At 48.0% G+C, this 21,189-nt stretch overlaps 2 protein-coding genes across 4 annotated transcripts; both read right to left on the bottom strand.

Annotated features, from left to right (window-relative positions):
- Nucleotides 1–3,544: 3,544 nt before the first annotated feature.
- LOC139000126 (leukocyte immunoglobulin-like receptor subfamily A member 5) lies at nt 3,545–6,558 on the bottom strand. The gene is made up of 7 exons (XM_070402411.1): nt 6,437–6,558; nt 6,075–6,241; nt 5,920–5,955; nt 5,470–5,754; nt 5,020–5,322; nt 4,097–4,147; nt 3,545–3,952 (listed from the first exon to the last, which is right to left on the bottom strand). The coding sequence occupies exons 2-7, from the start codon at nt 6,106–6,108 to the stop codon at nt 3,816–3,818; spliced, it is 846 nt and encodes a 281-aa protein (XP_070258512.1). The 5' UTR covers nt 6,109–6,241; nt 6,437–6,558; the 3' UTR covers nt 3,545–3,815.
- Nucleotides 6,559–14,923: 8,365 nt separating this feature from the next.
- On the bottom strand, nt 14,924–21,189 carry LOC139000120 (leukocyte immunoglobulin-like receptor subfamily A member 5). 3 transcript variants are annotated; one of them, XM_070402401.1, is made up of 12 exons: nt 21,142–21,189; nt 20,782–20,992; nt 20,627–20,662; nt 20,158–20,442; nt 19,709–20,011; nt 19,334–19,384; nt 19,153–19,203; nt 18,034–18,150; nt 16,357–16,399; nt 16,219–16,277; nt 15,954–16,006; nt 14,924–15,696 (listed from the first exon to the last, which is right to left on the bottom strand). In XM_070402401.1, the coding sequence occupies exons 2-12, from the start codon at nt 20,813–20,815 to the stop codon at nt 15,550–15,552; spliced, it is 1,179 nt and encodes a 392-aa protein (XP_070258502.1). In that variant the 5' UTR covers nt 20,816–20,992; nt 21,142–21,189; the 3' UTR covers nt 14,924–15,549. The 3 variants fall into 3 exon arrangements, with proteins under 3 accessions (XP_070258502.1, XP_070258504.1, XP_070258505.1); XM_070402403.1 differs by lacking the exon at nt 19,153–19,203; XM_070402404.1 differs by lacking the exons at nt 19,153–19,203; nt 19,334–19,384.

Below are 21,189 nucleotides of genomic sequence, written 5' to 3'. Positions count from 1 at the left end.
ACATTTCATATTGGTTTGTTGGTGATGAAATCCTTTAACCTTTTCTTCTCTGTGAAGCTCTTTATCTGACCCTTAACTCCAACTGATAGCTTTGCTGTGTAGTGTCATCTTGGTTGTAGGTCCTTGCTTTGTATCACTTTGAATATTTCGTGCCACTTCTTTCTGGTCTGCAAAGTTTGTGTTGAGAAATCAGCTGACAGTCATATGGGTGGGTATCTTGTAGGTAACTGCTTTTCTTACTGCTTTTAAGATTATATCTTTGTCTTTAACCCTTGGTATTTTAATTGTGATGTGTCTTGGTGTGGGCCTCCTGGGGTTCCACTTGCTTGGTACTCGGTGATTCCTGGACTTGTAAGTCTATTTCTTTCACCAGGTAGGGGAAGATTTCTGTGACGGTTTTTTCCAAAAGGTTTTCAATATCTTGCTCTGTCTCTTCTCCTTCTGGCACTTCCACAATGTGAATGTTGGTATGTTTAAAGTTGTCCCAGAGGCTCCTTACACTATCCTCATATTTTTATATTCTGTTTGCTTTTCTGATTGGGTGTTTTATGCTTCTTCATATTCCAAATTGCTGATTTAATTCTAGGCATTCTGCACTCTACTGTAGAATCCCTGCAAATGATTTTTATTTCAGTTAGTGTATGTGTAATTTCTGACTGGTCCTTTTCGTGTTTTTGATGTTCTCACTAAGATTCTTGACATTCTCCTTAAGCCCCTTGAAGCTCTCATTAAGATCCTTGAGCAACCTTATAAGCATTCTCCTTCTTCTTCTCCTTCTTCTTCTTCTTCTTCTTCTTCTTCTTCTTCTTCTTCTTCTTCTTCTTCCTCTTCCTCCTCTGTATCTAGTAGTTATTTTGCTTCCATTTCCTTTAGTTCTTTTTCTGGAGATTTCTTCCTTTCTTTCATTGGGGACATGTTTCTTTGTCTGCATTTTGGCTGCTTTCCTGTGCTTGTTTCTATGTATTATGTAGAGCTGCTATGTTCCATGGAATTGGTAGGGTGGCTTTGCATACTAGGTGTTTTGTAGGGCCCAGTGTCTCAGCCTTCCCAGTTACCTGAGCAGAACACTCTAGGTGTGCCCATTTGTGGGCTGTTTGCACTGTCTTCACTTTGTTGTAGTTGAGCCTTGATTGCTATTGGTGTCACTGGGAGGAATTGACCTCCAGGCCAATTGCTTGGGAGGACCAGTTGTGACTATAATGGAGGAGCTGCTGTGCAGGAGCTCCAGTGGGGCTTTGGTGCTCACTGGGTCTGCCCCTTAAGTGTTTCTCTGGTGGATGTGCAGAGTTGTAATCTGGTATTGTCTGAAGCTGTTTACTGGGAGCAGTGGTTCTGGGGCCTCCAGAGAGGTGTAAAGTCAGGCACTGCCTGGGCCACCTGACAGGAGCTACAGCATGATCTGTAGATGGCTGCTACTTGTGTTGGGCTTGGAAGTGCCCAGGAGAGGCCAAGCCATCAAGCCAGGTAGGCTGCTGCTAGTGGCAGGCCTTGGGTTTCTTATTGAGTGTTATGGGGCACAGTGATACCAGCTGCTGCTTGTTTCAGAGACTTTAGGAAAGTCTGAGTCCTGATCCAGGAAAGGCCATTCATATGGAAAAGCTGCTGCAGACACCTTAGGTGGGGCTGCAAAAGGGGTAGGGTGGGCTACCAGGAAAACAGTATTTTATAAAATGTTAAATGATCTTCAGGAAGAAGAAGAAGAAGAAGAAGAAGAAGAAGAAGAAGAAGAAGAAGAAGAAGGAGAAGAAGGAGAACCGGTAATAAATATGAGTGATAAAATGGCAGTAAATACATATCCATCAACAATTGAATCTAAAGATAAAAACTCATAGATTCAGAGAATAAATTTATTCTCACCAGATGAGAGGGGTATGGGGGCTGGTGAAAAAGGTGAGGGGATTAAGAAGTACAAATTGATTGTTACAGAATAGTCAAGGGATTTACATATAGGAAATATAGCCAATAATATTCTAATATCTATATATGGTGTCAAGATGGGTATAAGATTTATCAGGATGATCACTTTGAAAATTCTATAATGTCTAATCACCATGGTGTACACCTGAAACTAATATTGAATTGTGTGTCAACTGTGGTTGAAAAATAAAAAATGATTAAAAAACTTAAATTAAATGTCAAAAGCTACTTATCCAAAAACTATACTTAAATAAATGCTGGTAACAATGAAAATGTTTTAACTTATGACCAAACATCAAAAGATTAATGGCTGGCTCAAGGGTTAGATCAAAGGACACCTGCCAATAAAACCAAATGTATGCAGCCATACACACTTATCCCAAACAAAATCATTAAGGAGTATGTTGTATGAATAAAGAATGTGTCGTCATTATTTAATAAAATTGGCTGATTGCTATATAAATATTCAACAATATGATGCAATAGTGTCTACTAAAATTCATTTTGATTTTTAAAATACTATATTAAACAGACACTCATCACATCTCCTTGAAATACATAAGGTCTGGACATAATTGGAGACTCAACTGAACATTTATAAGATCAATGAAATGGGTGAAAAAAACTTTTTATAAGAGCAAATGACACAAATGCCTGGTCTAATATGTACAAATTATTAATCTCTCCCATAAGCGATGTGAAAACATTCCTTTGTGAATCTCATCTGGATGGGCTGGTAGTGTGGTCTTGTGTTTTCATGGAAACCGTGCCCCAAGCTTGAAGTAGAAACCACATCAACTAGAAGGGGACTTAGGAGCACTGTGGGCTATCAGTGTGGTGTTAATGGTGTCCCACATTGAATTGTACTGTTTTGTGAAAGTCAGTTTGTGCATCATCTCCCAAGTCTGAGTGAGGACCTTACATGGGCACTTGACGTTGGCCATGAAGGGGGCACATATACCAGAGAAAGTGGCAAATGCCAGGAATCAGTGATTTTTTATATTAAATTTATGGGAGTGCCATCGGTGAATAGCAGCACATCGGTTTCAAGTGTGCACATCTGTACCCCCACATCTGTGTCTTGCACTATATTTTGGACAATGGGGTTTTCAGAGGCAGCTCAGACCAGGTGGCCCCTTCAAACAACCATGTCTCCATCCCCTGGGGTGAGGTTTCTGCAGAAAGCACACAGTTGGCCTCTGAGGGCAGGTGAGGGGCATATGGAGTTCAGAGAGGGCGTTAGGACCTCCTGTGGGTTCATCCCTAGCAGGATAGATTGTGCACCTTGTAGACTGATTACAATAGACAGCATGCTCTGGAATCAGGAGATGGGGACTTTGTGCTACACCAAGGTCCATGTAAATAAAAATTAAAAAACAAAACATATTCCACGAAAGTGTAGGGAGGTGTGGACCTGTACCTCCCATATGGGATAAATGCTAACTTCACCAAAATGGGGAAAGTCAGGAACCAGTCACAGGCCTCACTGTGGTCGGGAGGGAAAGGACCACAGTCCAAGGGCAGAAGGTCTAGACCAGCCGTGGGCAAACTATGGCCCGCGGGTTGGATCTGGCCTGTTTGAAATGAATAAAACTAAAAAAAAAAAAAAAAAGACCGTACACTTTTATGTAATGATGTTTACTTTGAATTTATATTAGTTCACACAAACACTCCATCCATGCTTTTGTTCCGGCCCTCCGGTCCAGTTTAAGAACCCATTGTGGCCCTCGAGTCAAAAAGTTTGCCCACCCCTGGCTCTAGACCTTGTCCCTGCACATGAGTGATGACTCCTCCACCTGCAAGGAGTCCCAGACAGGTCCCTCAGCATATGTCCCATGTTATCTTCCAGAACCTTCCCAAGATCCCCCTCTCTGAACCGTGCATTGTTCCCTCCATGTTCACGTCCAGGCTGCTTCCTGGGTCTTTATCTGGCTGTTTCGAGACCAAAAGAGCAGCACCCCAAGCACCACCAGGACCAATCCAGCCATGCCCATCCGGATGGAATTCTCCACGGTGTAGTCTTGGGAGTGGGAGGCTGGAAATTGTGGGCAAACAGGTCACAGAGGTCAGGCCAGGACAGAGTCACCCAGGACCTGAATGTCCATCCAGGCACCCCCCTCCCTTGACAGGACATAGCCGTCTGTGCTGAACCTTATAACATAGAGTGTCTCCTACTCACCACTCTTGGGGTCTGAGTTGTTCTGTGAGGGGCTGATGGTGTTGGCTGCTCCTGAGAAACAGAAAGAAGTGGACTGTGTGAGGAGTTGATGCCACTCAAGCCCAGCGTTCACATAACCCTCCCCATTCTCATGACCCAACTGCTATCAGTTCCTCCATGAACCCTTTCTCTGCTGGAGAAGGGTCCTGTCTGCTTTCATGGATTCTTTCAGGCTTCCTGGAAATTTTGAGTTTAGACTTTGCTTCTGAGTCACTTTGGAGCACCTTGACTTTGCCCAGAGAATTCAGGATGAGAGAGAAATATGTTTTCTCATTATAGACAACTAGAGGCCCAGTGCACAAAATTTGTGCACAGGGTGAGGGTCCCCTCAGCCCATCCTGCACCCTCGCCAATCCAGGACCCCTCAGGGGATATCCGACTGCTGATTCAGGCTGGGATTGGGCCTAAACCAGCAGTCGGACATCTCTCTCACAATCCTGGACCTCTGGCTCCTAGTCGCTCACCTGCCTGCCTGCCTCGTTTCCCCTAACTGCCCCCCCAGCTGCCTGATTGCCCCTCACTTCCCCCCCTGCTGGCGGGGTCATGCCTGTGGGATGTCCCCCTGGGAGCAGCGATGCTTTGGTCTGAGGTGGAGACACCAGAAGTCAGGGGCAGGGCCTCTGTCTGGTCACTTCAGTCAAATCTCACTTCCTCTTGGTTTCACTCCAGTAGTGCCACTTCCCTCCTCCCTCAGCCCTGTCTCAGACTGCAGGGCCCGGCTTTACCAGGGGAGGGAGGTGCTGCCTGTGTCCACCCTTTCACAGATGACCCTCCTCTGTGGAACCACGCAGTGCTCCACCTACTTCCATCACATCTCAGATTTTGCTGGGAACAGAGACAGAGATGACCTTGGAGCCCAGAGACGACAGGACAGGGCTGCTCACCTGAGACCAGGAGCTCCAGGGGGTCACTGGGATGTGACCACACCTGGGGGCTGTACCTGGAACAGCCATAGCATCTGAACGTCCCCCTGTGAATGGGGGTCACAGGATCCACAGGGAACAGGGCCTGGTACTGACCACTGGGCTGTTGCTGTGAACCCAGGGTCCAGGAGAGCCTGTGATCTCCTTCCTTAGTCAGAATGAACCTGTGAAATCCCTGCCTTGAGCCACACTGGAGGGTCACGTTCCCTCCTGAGGTCACGACAGGGCTGGGCAGGGCTGAGAGGCTGGGTTTGCTGTAAAACCCTAGGAGAGGAGGGGGCAGCGTGTTAAATGGGGTTCACACCTCCCTCATGTCCCTCAGGGCTGGGCTGTGAGAGGGGAGACACGCTGAAATCAAACCCCTTTCCTGAGGGTAGGGCCTGAGGCTGAGACCCCTGAGTGTCCTCTCACCTGTCACCACCAGCTCCAGGGGGTCACTGCGCTCTGACAAGTTAGTAGGGCTGTGATAGTAACAGCGATATGTCCTTGCATCATACTCTGTCATGTGTGTGACGGAGAAATTGGCCTTGTCCCCGGGCTCCCATGGCTTCTGTCTTTTCCATGGTGCTGGGCTTCCTTCTTTCTCCAGACGGTACTCCTCAGCCCCTGGGGTCCCCTGACACCAGATGGTCACGGGGCTCCCCCGGGGGATCACACGGCCTGGCTCAGCCCAGAGGGTGGGCTTGGGGAGGGGCACTTGAATAAATCAAAGGCTGGGTTACAAGACATTCCCACACTTGGTCCCCAGTTCTTGGTCCCAGACGCCCCCTGTCTGTTAGGCAGATCCTGCTCCTGCTGCCTGGAGGGTGGCCCTTGTCCCCAGGGAGCTGTGGGACCTGGAACACGTGGGGACAGACTCACCTGCCTGCATCGGGGTCCTGAGGCCCACACTCAGCCCTGGAAGAGAGTCCCTGTGAGAGATTTGCCCTGAACCCTGAGCAGCACCCTCCTCCCCATGAGCCTCCTGAGTCCTGGGGTCCTGACAGACCAGGGTCCCCTCCCCCCTCCCATCTCACCGAGGCAGAGCAGGGCCCTGAGGGTGGGGGTCATGGCGTCTTCTCCCAGAGGCCTCAGCTGAGCAGATGGAGGAGGCCACGGGGCCAGCGGAATGCACAGACAGACACACGGGTGGTGGTCACTTGGAGGCCGGTCCTTCCTGTCACAGGGTTGTCACATCAGCAGCCTATAGGGGAGAGCACAATCTCTCTCTAGCAGCCTGGCTCTCATTTTCATGGTGAAACGGGTAGTAGACCCGGAGCCTCCTGAGATGCCCCGTCCGGCTGAGGTGACCCAGGGCACGTCCTTCCCTGTCAGAGCCTCCCCCACGGGGTCTTCTTCCTCCTCAGCCCGTCCATCAGCACCTCCCTGGGGTACTCACCATGGACAGTGCCACCCGGGCCCTGGAGACGCTTCAGGAAGACGTGGGTGCCTGGGGCCTGCAGAGCTCAGATCAGCAGGGACACACTCACCCTCTCACTGTGCAGCTCAGGGCGATGTCCCTGTGACAATGAGCACTGAGGGGAAATGCCGGGAAATAAGGGAAGGACAAAGTCCCTTCTATGACACTAGATTGTAGGTCCTCTTTTTAGAACATGTTTCTTCATTGAGTTCCCTTTTTTTTTTCACAGAGACAGCCTCTAGGCCCTCCTTCCTGGAAATAAGCCCCATTTTCCTCTCAGGGACCCTCATTCCTCCTGCAGAGCTGTCCTCCTGGGACCATGGCTTGTCCTAGACATCAAAGGACCATAATTTGGGCTAAAGCTTTGACTTGTTGAAGAAAATTCATCTTTTGTGTTCTTGTTAATCCTCACCTGAAGATATTTTTTTGCATTGCTTTTAGATAGAGTGGAAAGGAAGGAGGGATAGTGGGAGAAATAGAGATAGAGATAGAGATAGAGATAGAGATAGAGATAGAGATAGAGATAGAGATAGAGAGTGTCTGCCCCCTGGTGGTCAGTGCATGTCATAGCAGCTGGGAGTTCCCCAGTTCGGTTAATTTGCATATTAGCCTTTTGTTATATAGGATTTTTATTGATTTCAGAGATGAAGAGAGAGGGAGAGAGAGATAGAAACATTAGTGATGAGAGAGAATCATTGTGCCTCCTGCACACCCGCCTCTAGGGATCAAGCCTGCAACCCAGTCATGTGGCTCGATTGGGAATCAAGCTGTGACTTCCTGGTTCATAGGTCGACATTCAACCAGTGAGCCACACCAGCCAGGCAAACCTCGGTTCTTAATTTGTTGTGAAAGGCTGTTTGGGAAGTGATTTGTTCAAAAATAGTTCTCCCCCCCACCCCATTATAAGTAATGTAAATTGAATTAATCTGTTTCAGACCCCCCAAGTTATTCCGTTTTAACCTTTCTTAAAAACAGAACATATCTAATGTACTGTTTAATCTATAAACAAACACTTGTCTTCTTAAAGTCATCGAACCACCCTCTACTAGCCTTAAATAAATAACTTTCAGCACACGTCCTAGGGTTGTCTTTTAGGTGCTCACATATCACTAACTCCAAAAGGCTGTCACTTACTAACTGCTTTTCCTTTATCCAAATCAACACCAGTTTTTTGACCTCTTCCATTGCCTGTGATCATTGTCTCTTTCACCCCCTAGCAACATCAGCACTCTTGATGGCCTCTTCAAGTTTTAAAATTGTGCTAATGGCTGTTTTGTTTTGTTTTTTTCCAGGAACAAACGCATTCTCTCCTCTGCTTGTTGTCTGAGATACACCTTTTGTCAGCATGAAAGGGTTGTCAGGTGGAAAACAGAAACTTGGTTCCACAACTGAGACATTTTCCCCCTGAACAACTTGGTGGAGAATTGAGTTGTTTGAGATGGGAGATCTTGGAGAACTGAGGTTTGACCGTATTGTGAAAAGATTTCATTCTGAAATAGAACTGGAGAGTATGAAATGGAGAGTCTCACATATGGGTTGAGGTAAACTAAATTTACGGAATGAAAGAGTAATTCCCCATAAATGTCTGATCTACAGGAAACGGAAACATTTTTGGCCAATGAACCTCAAGAGCTTCTCCCCATCCTCAACAATGAAATTTCCCCTTGGACTGTAGTTTCCCACCACCTCCTTGAATTTCTTGCCCATAAATGCAGCCTGCCTCAAATCCTTAGAGAACTCACCTGTAGTTTATACAGTTTTCATGTCCCGAATTGCAATTCCTCTGGTGTTCCAAAATCACCTCAATGTTTTGGTCATTGGAGCTTGTATTTAAGTTGACACTAGAGAAGTCTGTGGGATCTGTAGTGATGTCTCATTTCATTGCTTATATAGGTTCTCGGTGCCATATCTCTGTTTCTTATTCAGTGCTATTGGATTTTAGACATTTTAAGAATATTCAATAATAAATGTTTTGGGCATTATCAATACTATGGACTGAATGCTTGTGTCCCCACAAATTCATATGCTGAAGCCCTAACCCCCACAGCATGACTGCATTTGGGAAAGTGGGGTCTCTAAGAAAGTAGGTTAAATAAGGTAATAAGGGTGAGGTCCTGATTTATTAAGATCATTTGCCTCGAAAGCAGATAAACCAGAGAGCTCATTCCATTTCTCTCCACATTCTCACACCAAGGAAAGGCCATGAGAACACACAGGAAGAAGGGGCCGCCTGGAAGCCCAGGCACAGACCCTATGGGACACTGACCCTTCCGGCTCCTTGATCTGGGATTTCCACTCTCCAGAATGGTAAACAAATACATTTCTGTTGCTTAAACCTCTCAGTCTATGATATTTTGTTAGAGGACCCTGAGCAGAATAATATAAAATTTGTTACCAAGACCTGGAAGCAGCTTTGGAGCTGGTAATGAGAAGAAGCTGAAGGGGTCTTGAGGTGCATGTGAGAAAAAGTCTAGGTACTGTGAACGGACTGCTGGTGGATACTGTTAGAGTCACCAAAGGAGGAATGCACGAGGTCAAAAGGGGTAAGGAATTATGAATCTATTAGGTCCTCTGGAAAATCAGATGGGCTGAGCACCAAAATAGCGCCCACACCCAGGGAGAAGGAGTCACAGATGTTAAAGGACTTTAGGCAGCCTTTTTCTGGGCGAAGGATTCTCTGGGTGGGTCCGGAGGGGAAAGAGAATGGTCTAAGCAAGTGGAATGTGGTCTTAGCCAGTGAAATGTGGTTTAAGCAAAAGGGAATGTCGGTTGTGAAGTGCCGTGGACCAATTCCAGCATGTCATAATTTCAAGAGTTTCATCAAAAGGTTGATGAGACTTGGGGACTCAACAGGGTTGAGTCACACATGTAGTCACCTGTTGGGAATGGCTAAAGGCATTTCCCCAAACCTGAATAGGAAACTGATTGTGGCTGCCAGACAGTTAAAGGGCATCTTAATCTACATGTTATTGCCTCCTACTGGCCAAACACCTGTACAGTCATAGGCTAATTCCCCCAAACTGGCAATGCTTCTGTACCCTTTGAAACCTTACCCTTTAAAGTGTATTGTCTCCACCTTGCCTTATAAAAAATTGTGTTAAAGATGGAATACTATGCTGCTGTAAAAAAGAAGGAACTCTTACCATTTGCAACGGCATGGATGGAACTGGAGAGCATTATGCTAAGTGAAATAAGCCAGTCAATGAAGGAAAAATACCACATGATCTCACTCATTTATGGATAATAAAGACCATTATAAACGTATGAACAATAATAGATACAGAGGCAGAGCTGCCTCAAACAGATTGTCAAACTGCAGTGGGAAGGCCGGGGAGGGTTGGGGGGCAGGAGGGAGGGGGGGTAAGAGATCAACTGAAGGACTTGTATGCATGCATATAAGCATACCAATGGACATAAGACACTGGGGGTAGGGGAGGCCAGGGGATTGTCAAGGGACGGGGGGGGGGGGGGGGGGGGGAAAGGAGACATATGTAATACTTTTTGTAATACTTTAAGTAATAAAACAATAAAAAAAATTGTGTTAATAAAAGCAAGTGTCCTAGGCAAGGAGGTACTCTTCAGTTCCTTTAGCTGAAGGTCCTCTGACCCCCCCAATGCCTTTCAAAATTATATCTCATCTATGGACTCTTTATTAGTCCCTGGATTCCTATGTCATCTACCCACAGCCTTTTCCAGATTCCTGAACCCTTCTTGATGCTGGGACAAGAACCCCGGCAGTGAAGTGGTCTCAAGGCCAGTTCCTAGGGGAAGGGGTATGGATTCAATTATTTGATCAGACCTAACAGATACATGGACCTTCATGGCCATTCTGGTGATGGCTCAGAGACGTGGAGAGAAAGCCCACCTTCTCAGAGAATGCATGATGAATGGTGAATAGAATGTTGGCACAACTACGGATGGTAATATCCATTTTGGTGAGTCCTCAGACGGAAATGGTAAAGATAGTCTTAGACAATGGGGAAGAGTTTATCATTGTTATAAAGGGGCAAATAACTTGGATGAATTGTTTTCTAATGCTTCTAGAAGGTAGAATGTGGAACCCATAAAACTGTATATTTAGCTGAAGACATTCCTAAGCAAAATGGTGGTGTGTGGCCTGGGTCCTTCTGAATGCTCATGGTCACATTTGAGAGGAGAGAGACAAGTTGAAGAATGAACTGTGAAGCAAATGGACCCACAACTTAGTGATTTGGAAAATTCTTGGCTGTTCCTGTTGCTACAGATGAGAGTGGGTTTGGGGGAGAACCACACAGGCAGGGATGGACTGTCGATCGGTAAAGAGATGATGAGATTGTAGGAGCAGAAGCACTGTTCAGATACTACAGGCTGCGATGATACAGTTATCTGTCTGAAAGCGTGTGCTATGGTGGCAGGATAGTAAGAAGCAAGGGAAATTCCTTGACAAGTAGAATGAGGGAAACTGACACAAAATATTAAACAAGGCCCAAGGATTTGAGCAATTTACAGTCAGCTAACGAATCGCAAGGTTTTATCTTCTCTAACCAAGCACGCTTAGGAGCAAATGCTTTACAGATTCTAAACAATCCTGGGGCAGAGTGGCCTCAGTCCCTGTCCCCCTTAAATGATGTTCTTGATGACTGTTAGGTCTGATCAAATAATAGAATTGATACCTCCACCCCTGGGAAATGACCTTTAGACCACTTCACAACTGACATTCCATTTGCTAAGACCACATTCCAGTATCTTTTCCCTCTGGACTTGGCCAGGATCTGGACCTGCCCAGAGAAGTTCCTGCTGAAAAAGCCCACCTAGAGTCCTTTAAAATATCTGACTCTGTCCCTGGTTACTGGTGCCATTTTGAGGCTCAGCCCATCTGGTTTACAGATGACCTAGTAAACTCATAATTCTTTACCCGTTTTGGACTCCTATGTTCCTCTTTTGGCGACCCTAACATTTGATGTTGAAACCCAGGAGGGTTCCACAGATCATCCCAAGTTTACTACTCAGAGAGCAGTAGGCAGCGGTAGCTTGCCTTGGTTTTACCTCTGAATCCTATGCTGCTGGAGGGACCCCACTCACTCCGCAGATGCCCTTCAAGCAGCAGCACCCCCCCACACCAGGTGTGGTCAGGGAGGGACCGCAGGAGGTTGGCTCCAGGGCATGTCTGGCCTGTCTCACCCAGTCCTGCCCCACTGGCCACCTTCTAATTAATTTTCTTTCAATGTGCATGAATTTTTGCACCGGGTCACTAGTTTTAAAAATAATGTTCTAGAAATTTCAATCTGTTCTAGGAAGGAACTTGCAAAGATTCAGAGCCGAGTTCAAACAGGAAAGTCTCAGGAATAACAGGTATCCTGTCAATGACACTGGGCAAGCCTAGAGTAATAGTTCCCTATGGAAGGCATCTGGCAGTAGTTCTCCAAATGTTTGTGATCCACACATTGGGGTGTTTATGGATTACTTCCAGTGCTCAATACACACCTCAGTGAGCCATGTGCAATGTTTTTAAAATCTTGCATATTGTTTGCTCTTTATTTTTAAAAATTCTAAATGGAATCTAAGACCAAACTAAACCCTACATGTATCTAGTTTTCTTAAATATTTGGCTACAGCCCCCCAGTCTAATGTCTCTTTCCTTCCACCAGACCATTTGTCATAATTATTTTTGTTCTAGCTTTTGCCCCAACAATACTAACATTTATAAAACAGATTGTCTCCACCAGGTTACAAGCCCTACTTGTCCTCGGGAAATACCACTCCTAGACACCATCACAACTTCATTTTGTGCCCAGGCCTCATTGTCCCTCTGACAGAGAGCAAGGATTTTTGACTCTGAAGGAAAACGTCACCCCCTTTCAGCAGGAAGCAGTTATGGAAGAGACCCTGTGCCTCCCCTCTTCCCCCCTGAAAGCATTCAGCCAAAAATCTTTGAGGAGGGAAGTGTTAGGCATACCCCCACCCGAATGTTAGACCTTCCCCCACTCCCTGACACTAGAGCAAGGATGATGGGCTAGGCACAGATACTCATCAGGGAAGAAAGCTCTGGATGCCTAGCAAGGGGAAAAACTAGGAAAACAAGAAACTTACCCCCAGGGGTAACCTACCTCCCCTTTCATATCACTAGTCAGGCAGTTTAGACTCCCTGAGTAACATCCCTTGATGTTATCTCTTCTTCCCTGAAGATAACATCTAGGCCTCAGTTGTATTTCAGCTCCAGGCCCAGAAAAGCAGCAAAACCAGACAAGTGACCACTGTGGCTGCCCCAGGATCACCTTTTACTGGTACCTCCCAAGTCACTCATCAGGACCGTTTTCCGGTCTTCACCAACCAGTTTCTCAGGAAAATCATGCTGCTTCAACACCCCCACTCCAACCATGAGGAGTCTACACAGTGTTCTAGCCAACTATAATCAAAGTCCATCCCCCTACGATCTTGATGTCCCCTCAGCAGGAAGTAACTATGAAAGATATGACCTCCATCCCTATTCCATAAACCAAAAAGCCTAGAATGTTAGGTCTGATTAAGTCATTGAATCAATACCTCCTCCCCTGGGAACTGACCTTTAAGACCACACTCCATTTGCTAAGATCAGTATCTTTCTCCTTCAGACTTTCCCGGAATCTGGACCTGCCCAGAGAATTTCCTGCTGAAAAAGCCCACCTAGAGTCCTTTAAAATCTCTGACTCCCCGTCTCTGGGTATTGGCGCCATTTCGGGGTTCAGCCCATCTGGTTTACAGATTACCTAATCTATAATAATAAAAGCGTAATATGTTAATTAAATCAGAAATTTGAACGACCTTACAGACTCCTTCTGGACGACCTTCCAGATGAAGCCGGGGCTGCGAGGGACGAGGCAAGCCACCGTGGCTGCTAGGGCCAAGCCCCTTGCATGAATTTCGTGCACTGGACCTCTAGTAAATTTCTAATTCTTTACCTCTTTGACCTTGTGTATTCCTCCTTCAGTAACCCTAACAACAATGTTCTTTAGAAATGAAATGAACCAGAAAATAACCCCTGACCCCACCCCTCTATGCACACTTTGCTGAATCAACATATTGAAGGACACACCTGAAAAGCTAATGAATGTTCTGTTAAGACCTTCCCCTGAGACCTCCCCTAGGAGTCCAACCTTCCAAAGAGAGATAAAAAGCCTCAAGACAAAGGATCCAGCTCATGCTCTCTTGTTAGAGCACACCCACACCTTCTTATCTCCACTGTTTTTCTCCGAAATTCTAAGGGACCCCAGGAAATGTGAAACCTGGGGAGCAGTGGGCAGTGGCAGCTCATCCTGGGCTCACCCTCTGAACCTGTCTCCAAGACCCCTTATTCTCTAACTTCCTCTCTCCTGTTGCTTCTTCTACCTTAAGTCCTGTCTTTATTTCACTGTCCCCAGCTTTAATGAACTTACTCTCAAAAGCATCGAGATTTGTGTTGTGATATTTTTCCTACACAGAGTCAAGAACCCACACACTACCAGTTGACCCATGGTAGCCTGGCTCTGGGCCCAACTCCGTCCTGTGACTCTATTGTTCTTCAAGAAAGTGAAAGAATGACCCCAAAGACAATTCAGAGGTGATCAGGGCTGCCCCATTGACTTCAAAGTTGGAATCACTTCCTTGGTTTCAACAGGGCAGAGGGTCCCTACAGGGAGATGAAGGTACCGTGTCACCCAGCTGAGCCATGGAGGTGACGCTGCCACCCCACGTTCTGGAGGGCAGAACATCTAATCTAATCACTATTCTGAAACTCATACAAAATAATACTGAATGTAAACTGTAACTGAAAAAGAGAATTTAAAAAAATTGAACCCAAAAGAGACAAAAATGATCTAACGAAGGGTTGCCTTGCTGGATGTTGAACGTGCTTGGAACCCATCACTCTCGTCTTTCCGATGTTTCCCTTTCAGAACAGGAATATCTCTCCTACATCTGCCGCAGTGGTGCATTTTGGAACTTGTCTCAGTCACGGGTTCATGACTGCAGAGGGATTCTTCCTTAAAAGGAGTCCTATCCCGAGTCTCACTCATGCCTGACGTAGACAATAGGTAGATGAGACTTTGAATTTTCAACTTGATAGGTGATGCTGGAAAGAGTGGAGATTTGGATCACTATAGAGCTGGAATGAATGTATTTTGCGTGGAAGAAGGACACAAAATTGGGGACCGGGGGCGCTCAGAATGTTGTGGACTGAATGAATGTTGATGTCCTTCCCTGTCAAAATGCATGGTAAAGCCCTTAAAGCCCCTTGTGGTTGTGTGTGGAGATAAGGCCTCTGAGGAAGTAATTAGGGTTCAATGAGATCATAAGGGTGGGACCCTGATCAGATATGTTAGTGTCCTTAAAAGTAGAAGCACACCAGGGCTCGCTCTCTCTCCCTCTCCCCTTCACACACACGCCAAGGAAAGACCATGTAAGCAGAAGCAAGAAGGCGCCATTCATTCCCAAGGAGAGAGGCCATAGAGTACACCAACCCTCCTGGGACCGTTATCTCAGACTTGCAACCTCCAGAACAGCGGGAGAATGGATTTCCATTGTTTTCTGCTCTGCCCAGACTGTGGTCCTTTGTTATGGCAGCCCGGGAAGACAAACACAATGGATTTTTCTCTTTTTTTTATTCTTTTCCATATAAATATATGTCCTTATAATTTTTATATCCTTCCATCCGCTGCGGTGGGATGCATTTGTTATTCTTTGACTTCTTTAAATGCTCACCTGGGTGGCTGGGTGTCAGGCTTTCTTCTCTTTCTAGTAACTCCATTTAGGTACTTAATTTTCCCAGTTGATGTGTAACAGCTGCATTACCATTCAAGTAAGAATATGAGTCACATTATCTTTTAAGTAAAAAAAAACATTTTATCTTCATTTGTGATTTTTCTTCTCTCGATCACTAATTATGTAGAAGTGTATTGTTCTGTTTCTAAAGATACAGAGCTCATCTTTATCTTCTTCTGCAGAATTAGGTGACGTCTAGGGTCTCATGACATCCTGTTTGCTTACATCACGTCCTCAGGCTCAGGTCAGTAGCTGAGTGTCCATGGGGGCAGCTCCTACGCCTTCTGGGGTCCCTGCATTTCCCCTCTCTGGAGTGGGAGGTCTGAGTCCCTCCTGGGCTAGTGGATGGCCAGAGAAGCATACACGCTGGGCTCAACTTGGGGCTGGTCTGATGGGGGAGGAGGGGGTGCAGTTGTCTCTCGTTTGAGGGTCAAGTGATTCAGCTGGGCATAGGTCACATCCTGGGCATCCTCAGATGGAGTGTCCTGGGCGGGGGGAGGGGGGGTTAGAGCAAGAGGCAGGTGGGTGATTGGGGTGGGGAGAAGCCAGGGCACTGGGAGCAGAAAGGACCCACGTGACTGTCCATCTACCTGTCCTCTCCCAGTTATCTGTCCTCTATATCTAGAAATTCCTCTGACAAGACGGAAGGCAGGGTGGCCACCCCCTGCCTGGGCCTGGAGTGATTCCCCTGGGGGTATTAACAAGCCTTTGCTGGGTGTCCTGGACAGGGCAGGGATCTTACCTGGCTGTTCATCTTCCTTTCCTCCTCAGGTTGGGATTCTCTTATGGAAGCATCTAAAGAATGAGAAGATCCTATCTCATGCAAGATTCCCGAAATCCCCCACTCCCACACTCTCCTTGAAATTTAGGTGGGAAGACTGAGGTTCCTTGAGGGGTGGGGATGTGCCTGGGACCACACATATTTGGGACTTACATGCTTCCTCACCCCTAAGCCCAGAAGCCTTCCCAAGCACTCCTCCTGCCCCGATGCCCCACAAAGACCTCACCTCCTCCAGAGTTACCGGTACACTGATTCTTCTCCTGGACATCAACCATGGAGCTGGAGCTGAGCAAGGAGGGCAGGAGCGTTAGACAGTGTGGAAGGAGCTACAGGTAGAGGTGGGAGGGGTTGGGGAAGAAATTACCTTTTCTGCAGTGCTCTGGTCTTCACTTCAAGGTTCAAAGCACCTGTACAAAGTTGGAAATTAGCTTCCAAACTAGCCCAGAACCCGGCCCCCGGGGCTCAGAGGCTGTGATCCCCACCTTGGTTCATTTGGAATTCAACATAAACCAAGTTAAAAGGTAGTGCCTCAAACTTGCATGGTTGTTTTAAATAAAATTGTGTGAACCCGAAAAAACATGTTTACAGTCTAAGTCTGTTCTTATTACATCTCTGCTCTCTCATAGAGGATGGTATTTAGAAACCAAGATCTGGATGATCAGTGTGCTTATTTCTAATGGGCTGTCACTATGTCTAGGTCTGAGCTAGTACACACAGTGCAAACACTTATACCTCTAACTATTTCTATGTCAACTAATATATATATATATATATATATATATATATATATATATATATAGAGTGGCCAGATTATTATGATCACCTGACATCTGTAGGCAGAGGAGAGCAGTTAGGGGCGACCAGGCCTGCAGGGGAGGGCAGTTGGGGATGACCAGGCTGGCAGGGGAGGGCAGTTGGGGGCAATCGGGCCGGAAGAGGAGCAGTTAGGCATTGATTGGGCTGCAGGGGAGTGCTTAGGGGGTGATCAGGCAGGCAGGAAGGTGAGCAGTTGGGAGCCAGCAGTTCTGGATTGTGAGAGGGATGTCCGACTGCCAGTTTAAGTCCGATCCTCAGGCCTAAACCGGCAGTCAGACATCCCCCGAGGGGTCCCAGATTGGAGAGGGTGCAGGCTGGGCTGAGAGACACCCCCCACCTCAACCAGTGCACAAATTTTGTAGGCAAATTAGTGGCGGTCATAAAAATCTGGCCACTCAGTATATATATAATTTGTAATTAGGTCACACTGTAACAGAATGAAAAGCATATAATCGTTACGCAATATTGTACTAACCAGAATTAACTGTGCTAACCAATAAACAAACAAGTCTGTTGAAACAAAAACAGGAACAACCTTTTTTCCCTAACAACCTCTATTTTAGCTTCTATTTTAGTACATTGCATCAGTTCCAGTTCCTGTTCAGAAAGGAGCAGAGCGGCTGATACTGAAAGAGTCAGCGTGCTGCTACCAAGATCTTTGTTGGAACCAGCAAGAACACTGCCTACATGTCCCCACTTCCCTTCCCTCTTCTTTAAAAAGTCACCGACTTGACCAGAGATGTTAAGATGGTTGGTTTTTTAGGACAGGAGTCCGCCAACTTCTCAGATCGTCTGCACATGAATAAAATGTCTATCCTTTCCACCAGCACCTGTCTCACCTGCCTCAGCTTCTGTCACAGCAGGAAGCCAAACTTGTATTCAGTAACAATACTGACAACTTCTATTCCAATGGAACGCCTCAGTTTTTCCTAGCCAACTGTCTTTGCACATTTTTAAATTCTTCACAGGCATTTCACCCCATACCTTTACTAATTTTCTCAAAGCGATGAAGCTCCCAACCACTTCAATGCCACCCCCATTCCTTACCACCATGCCCACTCCCCACTGCAGGCTGACAAGGTCACCTTCTCATGGCTCCCTCCCCAGCATGGTCCCCCAGGTTCCGGGTGCACCCCTGCTACCTCCACGCAGGAGCCCTCCTGTCACGACTGTACTGACATGGAAATCCTCTCAGGTAGACAAGGTCTCCCCATCCTCTACTCACCTGACCTCCTGCGTTTGTTCCGATGCTTGAGGAGGAAGAAGAGGAGGAGGAGGAGGAAGAGCAGCAGGATGAAGGCCACAGAGACTCCGATCAGAATTTCATGGTAGTTTTGAAGACCTTGGACACAACGATGTCATGAATGAGCCAAGGATGCCACTTAATTGAGCACCTACTGTGCGTTAGGCACGTTTTGGGGGGGGTCTGTGAATGAATCGCCTCTCACCCTCATAACAATCAAGCAACATGTGAATGCCAATCCCCATCCATTCATTTCACAAACGAGGAAACCAAGGCTCAGAGAGATAAATCGGATTGATTTCCTACTGCATGTGCCCGGCCAGGTAGGAGCCTGCAACTGAGGTAGAATTGAACTCAAGGCCCTTCAGCACGCAGGCCAAGACTCTATCCACTGAGTCAAACCAGATAGGGGTGAGCATGTCTTTTTAAAAAGAAAGGAAAAGAAAAGGTCCTAAAATTAGATAGCGGTGATTATTAGATTGTACAACTCTGAATGCAATAAAAACCACTGAATCGTACATTAAAAATAATAGTAATAGCCGAAACCGGTTTGGCTCAGTGGATACAGCGTCGGCCTGCGGACTGAAGGGTCCCAGGTTCGATTCTGGTCAAGGGCATGTACCTGGGTTGCGGGCACATCCCCAGTAGGAGATGTGCAGGAGGCGGCTGATCGGTGTTTCTCTCTCATCGATGTTTCCAACTCTCTATCTCTCTCCCTTCCTCTCTGTAAAAAAATCAATAAAATATATATATACATAAAATAACAGTAATAATAATAATACCAAAAAATAAATAAAATCATCATCCCAGGGAGCACTGAGACCCCCGCCCCCGACAGTGGACCCCACCTGTTTGAGCATCATAAGCCAAGGATGGGGAGGTGAGAGCTGGCCCTGCCTTCTCCCCCATTGAAACCCGGCCGCTGCTCCTCTAAGCTGGGCCCCACATTTCCCTTGGCTTTGACTGCCCCAACAGCCTCAGTCCCCAGAACACCAGCTCATCCCTGAGTATGTGAGGAGCTGCTAGATCCTCTGAGAGGCTCTCTGAGCTGCCCTGGGTTGGTCTGTGCTCCCCCAGAGCAAAGAGGCCCCAGCGACTCACCATACATGGAGGCGAGCTTTGGGGGTAGGGTGCTGGGGTCCACAGAGGGGCCTGGGAAAAAGACCAGAGAAGGTTGAGGGGTAGAGCATGTGTGAGGGGGTGCTAGATCCTCTGAGAGGCTCTCAGAGCTGCCCTGGGTTGGTCTGTGCTCCCCCAGAGCAAAGAGGCCCCAGTGACTCACCAGCCGCGGAGGTGAGCTCTGGGGGTAGGGTGTTGGGGTCCACAGAGGATCCTGGGACAAAGACAAGAAAAGGGTGAGGGGTAGAGCGCCCCCTACCCCCGGCCAGAGATGCTGTCTTTGTTCAGACTTGTCTCCTGATCTTCCCTGTGGCCCTGGCAAGGTGCTCCCTCCCAGCCCCTGGGGTCCCCTAGAGAATCTGGAGATGGGCATGAGGAAGGGGCAGGGGCAGAAGGGCCCATTGTTCTCCATCCATCCCTTTGAGGGGTGGATTCCCCTCCCCTGAAGCCCTCACTCCTGTCCTAGATAGGGGACGTCCTGGGAAGGATCTTTAACCAAACATAGGGACATGGAGGGGACAGGACTCGGGCTCCTTACCTGAGATCCGGAGCTCCAGGGCATCACTGGGGTGTGAGCACAGCCGGGGCCTGTTCTTGTAACAGCCATGGCATCTGAATGTCCCCCTATGGCTGAGGGTCACAGGGCCCATAGGGAAGAGGGCCTGGGACTGCCCACTGGGCTGTGGCTCTGAGTCCTGGGTCCAGAAGGGCCTGTGATCTCCTTCCTTAGTCAGAAGGAACCTGCCAAATCCCTGCCCTGAGCCACACTGGAGGGTCACGTTCTCTCCTGAGGTCACGACAGGGCTGGGCAGGGCTGAGAGGCTGGGTCTGCTGTAGGATCCTAGGAGAGGAGGAGGCAGCTTGTTAAATGGGGCTCACACCTCCCTCATGTCCCCCAGGGCTGGGCTGTGAGAGGGAGACACCCTGAGAGCAGACCCCCTTCCTGAGGGCAAAGCCTGAGGCTGGGACCCCTGAGTGTCCTCTCACCTGTCACCACCAGCTCCAGGGGGTCACTGCGCTCTGACCAGCCACCAGGGATGTGATAGTAACAGCGATACCTCTCAGCATCATGTTCTGTCAATTGTGTGATGGAGAACTTGGCCTTGTCTCTGGGATCCAGTGGCTTCTCTCTTTTCCATGGTGCTGGGCTTCCCTCTTTATCCAGACGGTACTCATCAGCCCCTGGGGTCCCCTGACACCAGATGGTCACTGGGCTCCCCCAGGGAATCACAAGGCCTGGCTCAGCCCAGAGGGTGGGCTTGGGGAGGGGCCCTGGAAGGAAGCAGAGGCTGGGTCACAGGATATTCCCACCCCTGGTCCCAGCTCTCAGCCCTGAGCATTTCAGCTATCCTTCATCCATCAGCCTGGAATTGCTGTTCTCCACCCCCAACTTCTCCTGGGGTGGCCCCAAGCCCTCTATGAGGAGTGGGACCTGGGAACCTGGGGACAGACTCACCTGCCTGCACCGGGGTCCTGAGGCCCACACTCAGTCCTGGAAGAGAGTCCCTGTGAGAGATTTGCCCTGAACCCTAAGCAGCACCCTCCTCCCCATGAGCCTCCTGAGTCCTGGGGTCCTGACAGACCAGGGCTCCCCTCTCCCTCCCATCTCACCAAGACAGAGCAGGACCCTGAGGGTGGGGGTCATGGCGTCTTCTCGATCTGGTCCCGTGTGTGTAGATGGAGCCCATGGCGCTGTAAGTACAGACGCACAGGGTGTGGCCACTGAGAGGCTGGCCCTGCCGGTCTCATGGTTGTCACGGCGGCCACGTCAGCAGCCCCAAGGAAGGGGAACAACGTCTTCCCGGCAGCCTGCCTGTGGCTTCTATGATGAATCAGGAAACAGACCCAGAGCCTCCTGAGACACCCCTTGCAGCTGAGGTGACCCAGGGCACGTCCTTCCCTGTCAGAGCCTCCCCCACGGGGTCTCCTTCCTCCTCAGCCCGTCCATCAGCTCCTCCCTGGGGTCCTCACCATGGACAGTGTCACCCTGGCCCTGGAGACGCTTCAGGAAGACGTGGG

Source organism: Myotis yumanensis, unplaced genomic scaffold (assembly GCF_028538775.1).
Source record: "Myotis yumanensis isolate MYYU_CA2020_CCGP unplaced genomic scaffold, mMyoYum1.0.hap1 SCAF_23, whole genome shotgun sequence".
Lineage (NCBI taxonomy): Eukaryota > Metazoa > Chordata > Mammalia > Chiroptera > Vespertilionidae > Myotis > Myotis yumanensis.
Note: the sequence above shows the minus strand (reverse complement) of the source record. Positions and strands in the feature narration are given on the sequence as shown.

Coding starts and splice junctions, on each gene's coding strand:
- LOC139000126 (XM_070402411.1), bottom strand. CDS start 6,108: ATGACCCCCACCCTCAGGGCCCTGCTCTGCCTCG. Junction 5,755..5,919: donor CAGGACCCCGATGCAGGCAG/GTGAGTCTGTCC, acceptor GATTTATTCAAG/TGCCCCTCCCCAAGCCCACC. Junction 4,148..5,019: donor CCTGGAGCTCCTGGTCTCAG/GTGAGCAGCCCT, acceptor TCTGTTTCTCAG/GAGCAGCCAACACCATCAGC.
- LOC139000120 (XM_070402401.1), bottom strand. CDS start 20,815: ATGACCCCCACCCTCAGGGTCCTGCTCTGTCTTG. Junction 20,443..20,626: donor CAGGACCCCGGTGCAGGCAG/GTGAGTCTGTCC, acceptor GCTTCCTTCCAG/GGCCCCTCCCCAAGCCCACC. Junction 20,012..20,157: donor CCTGGAGCTGGTGGTGACAG/GTGAGAGGACAC, acceptor CTCCTCTCCTAG/GATCCTACAGCAGACCCAGC.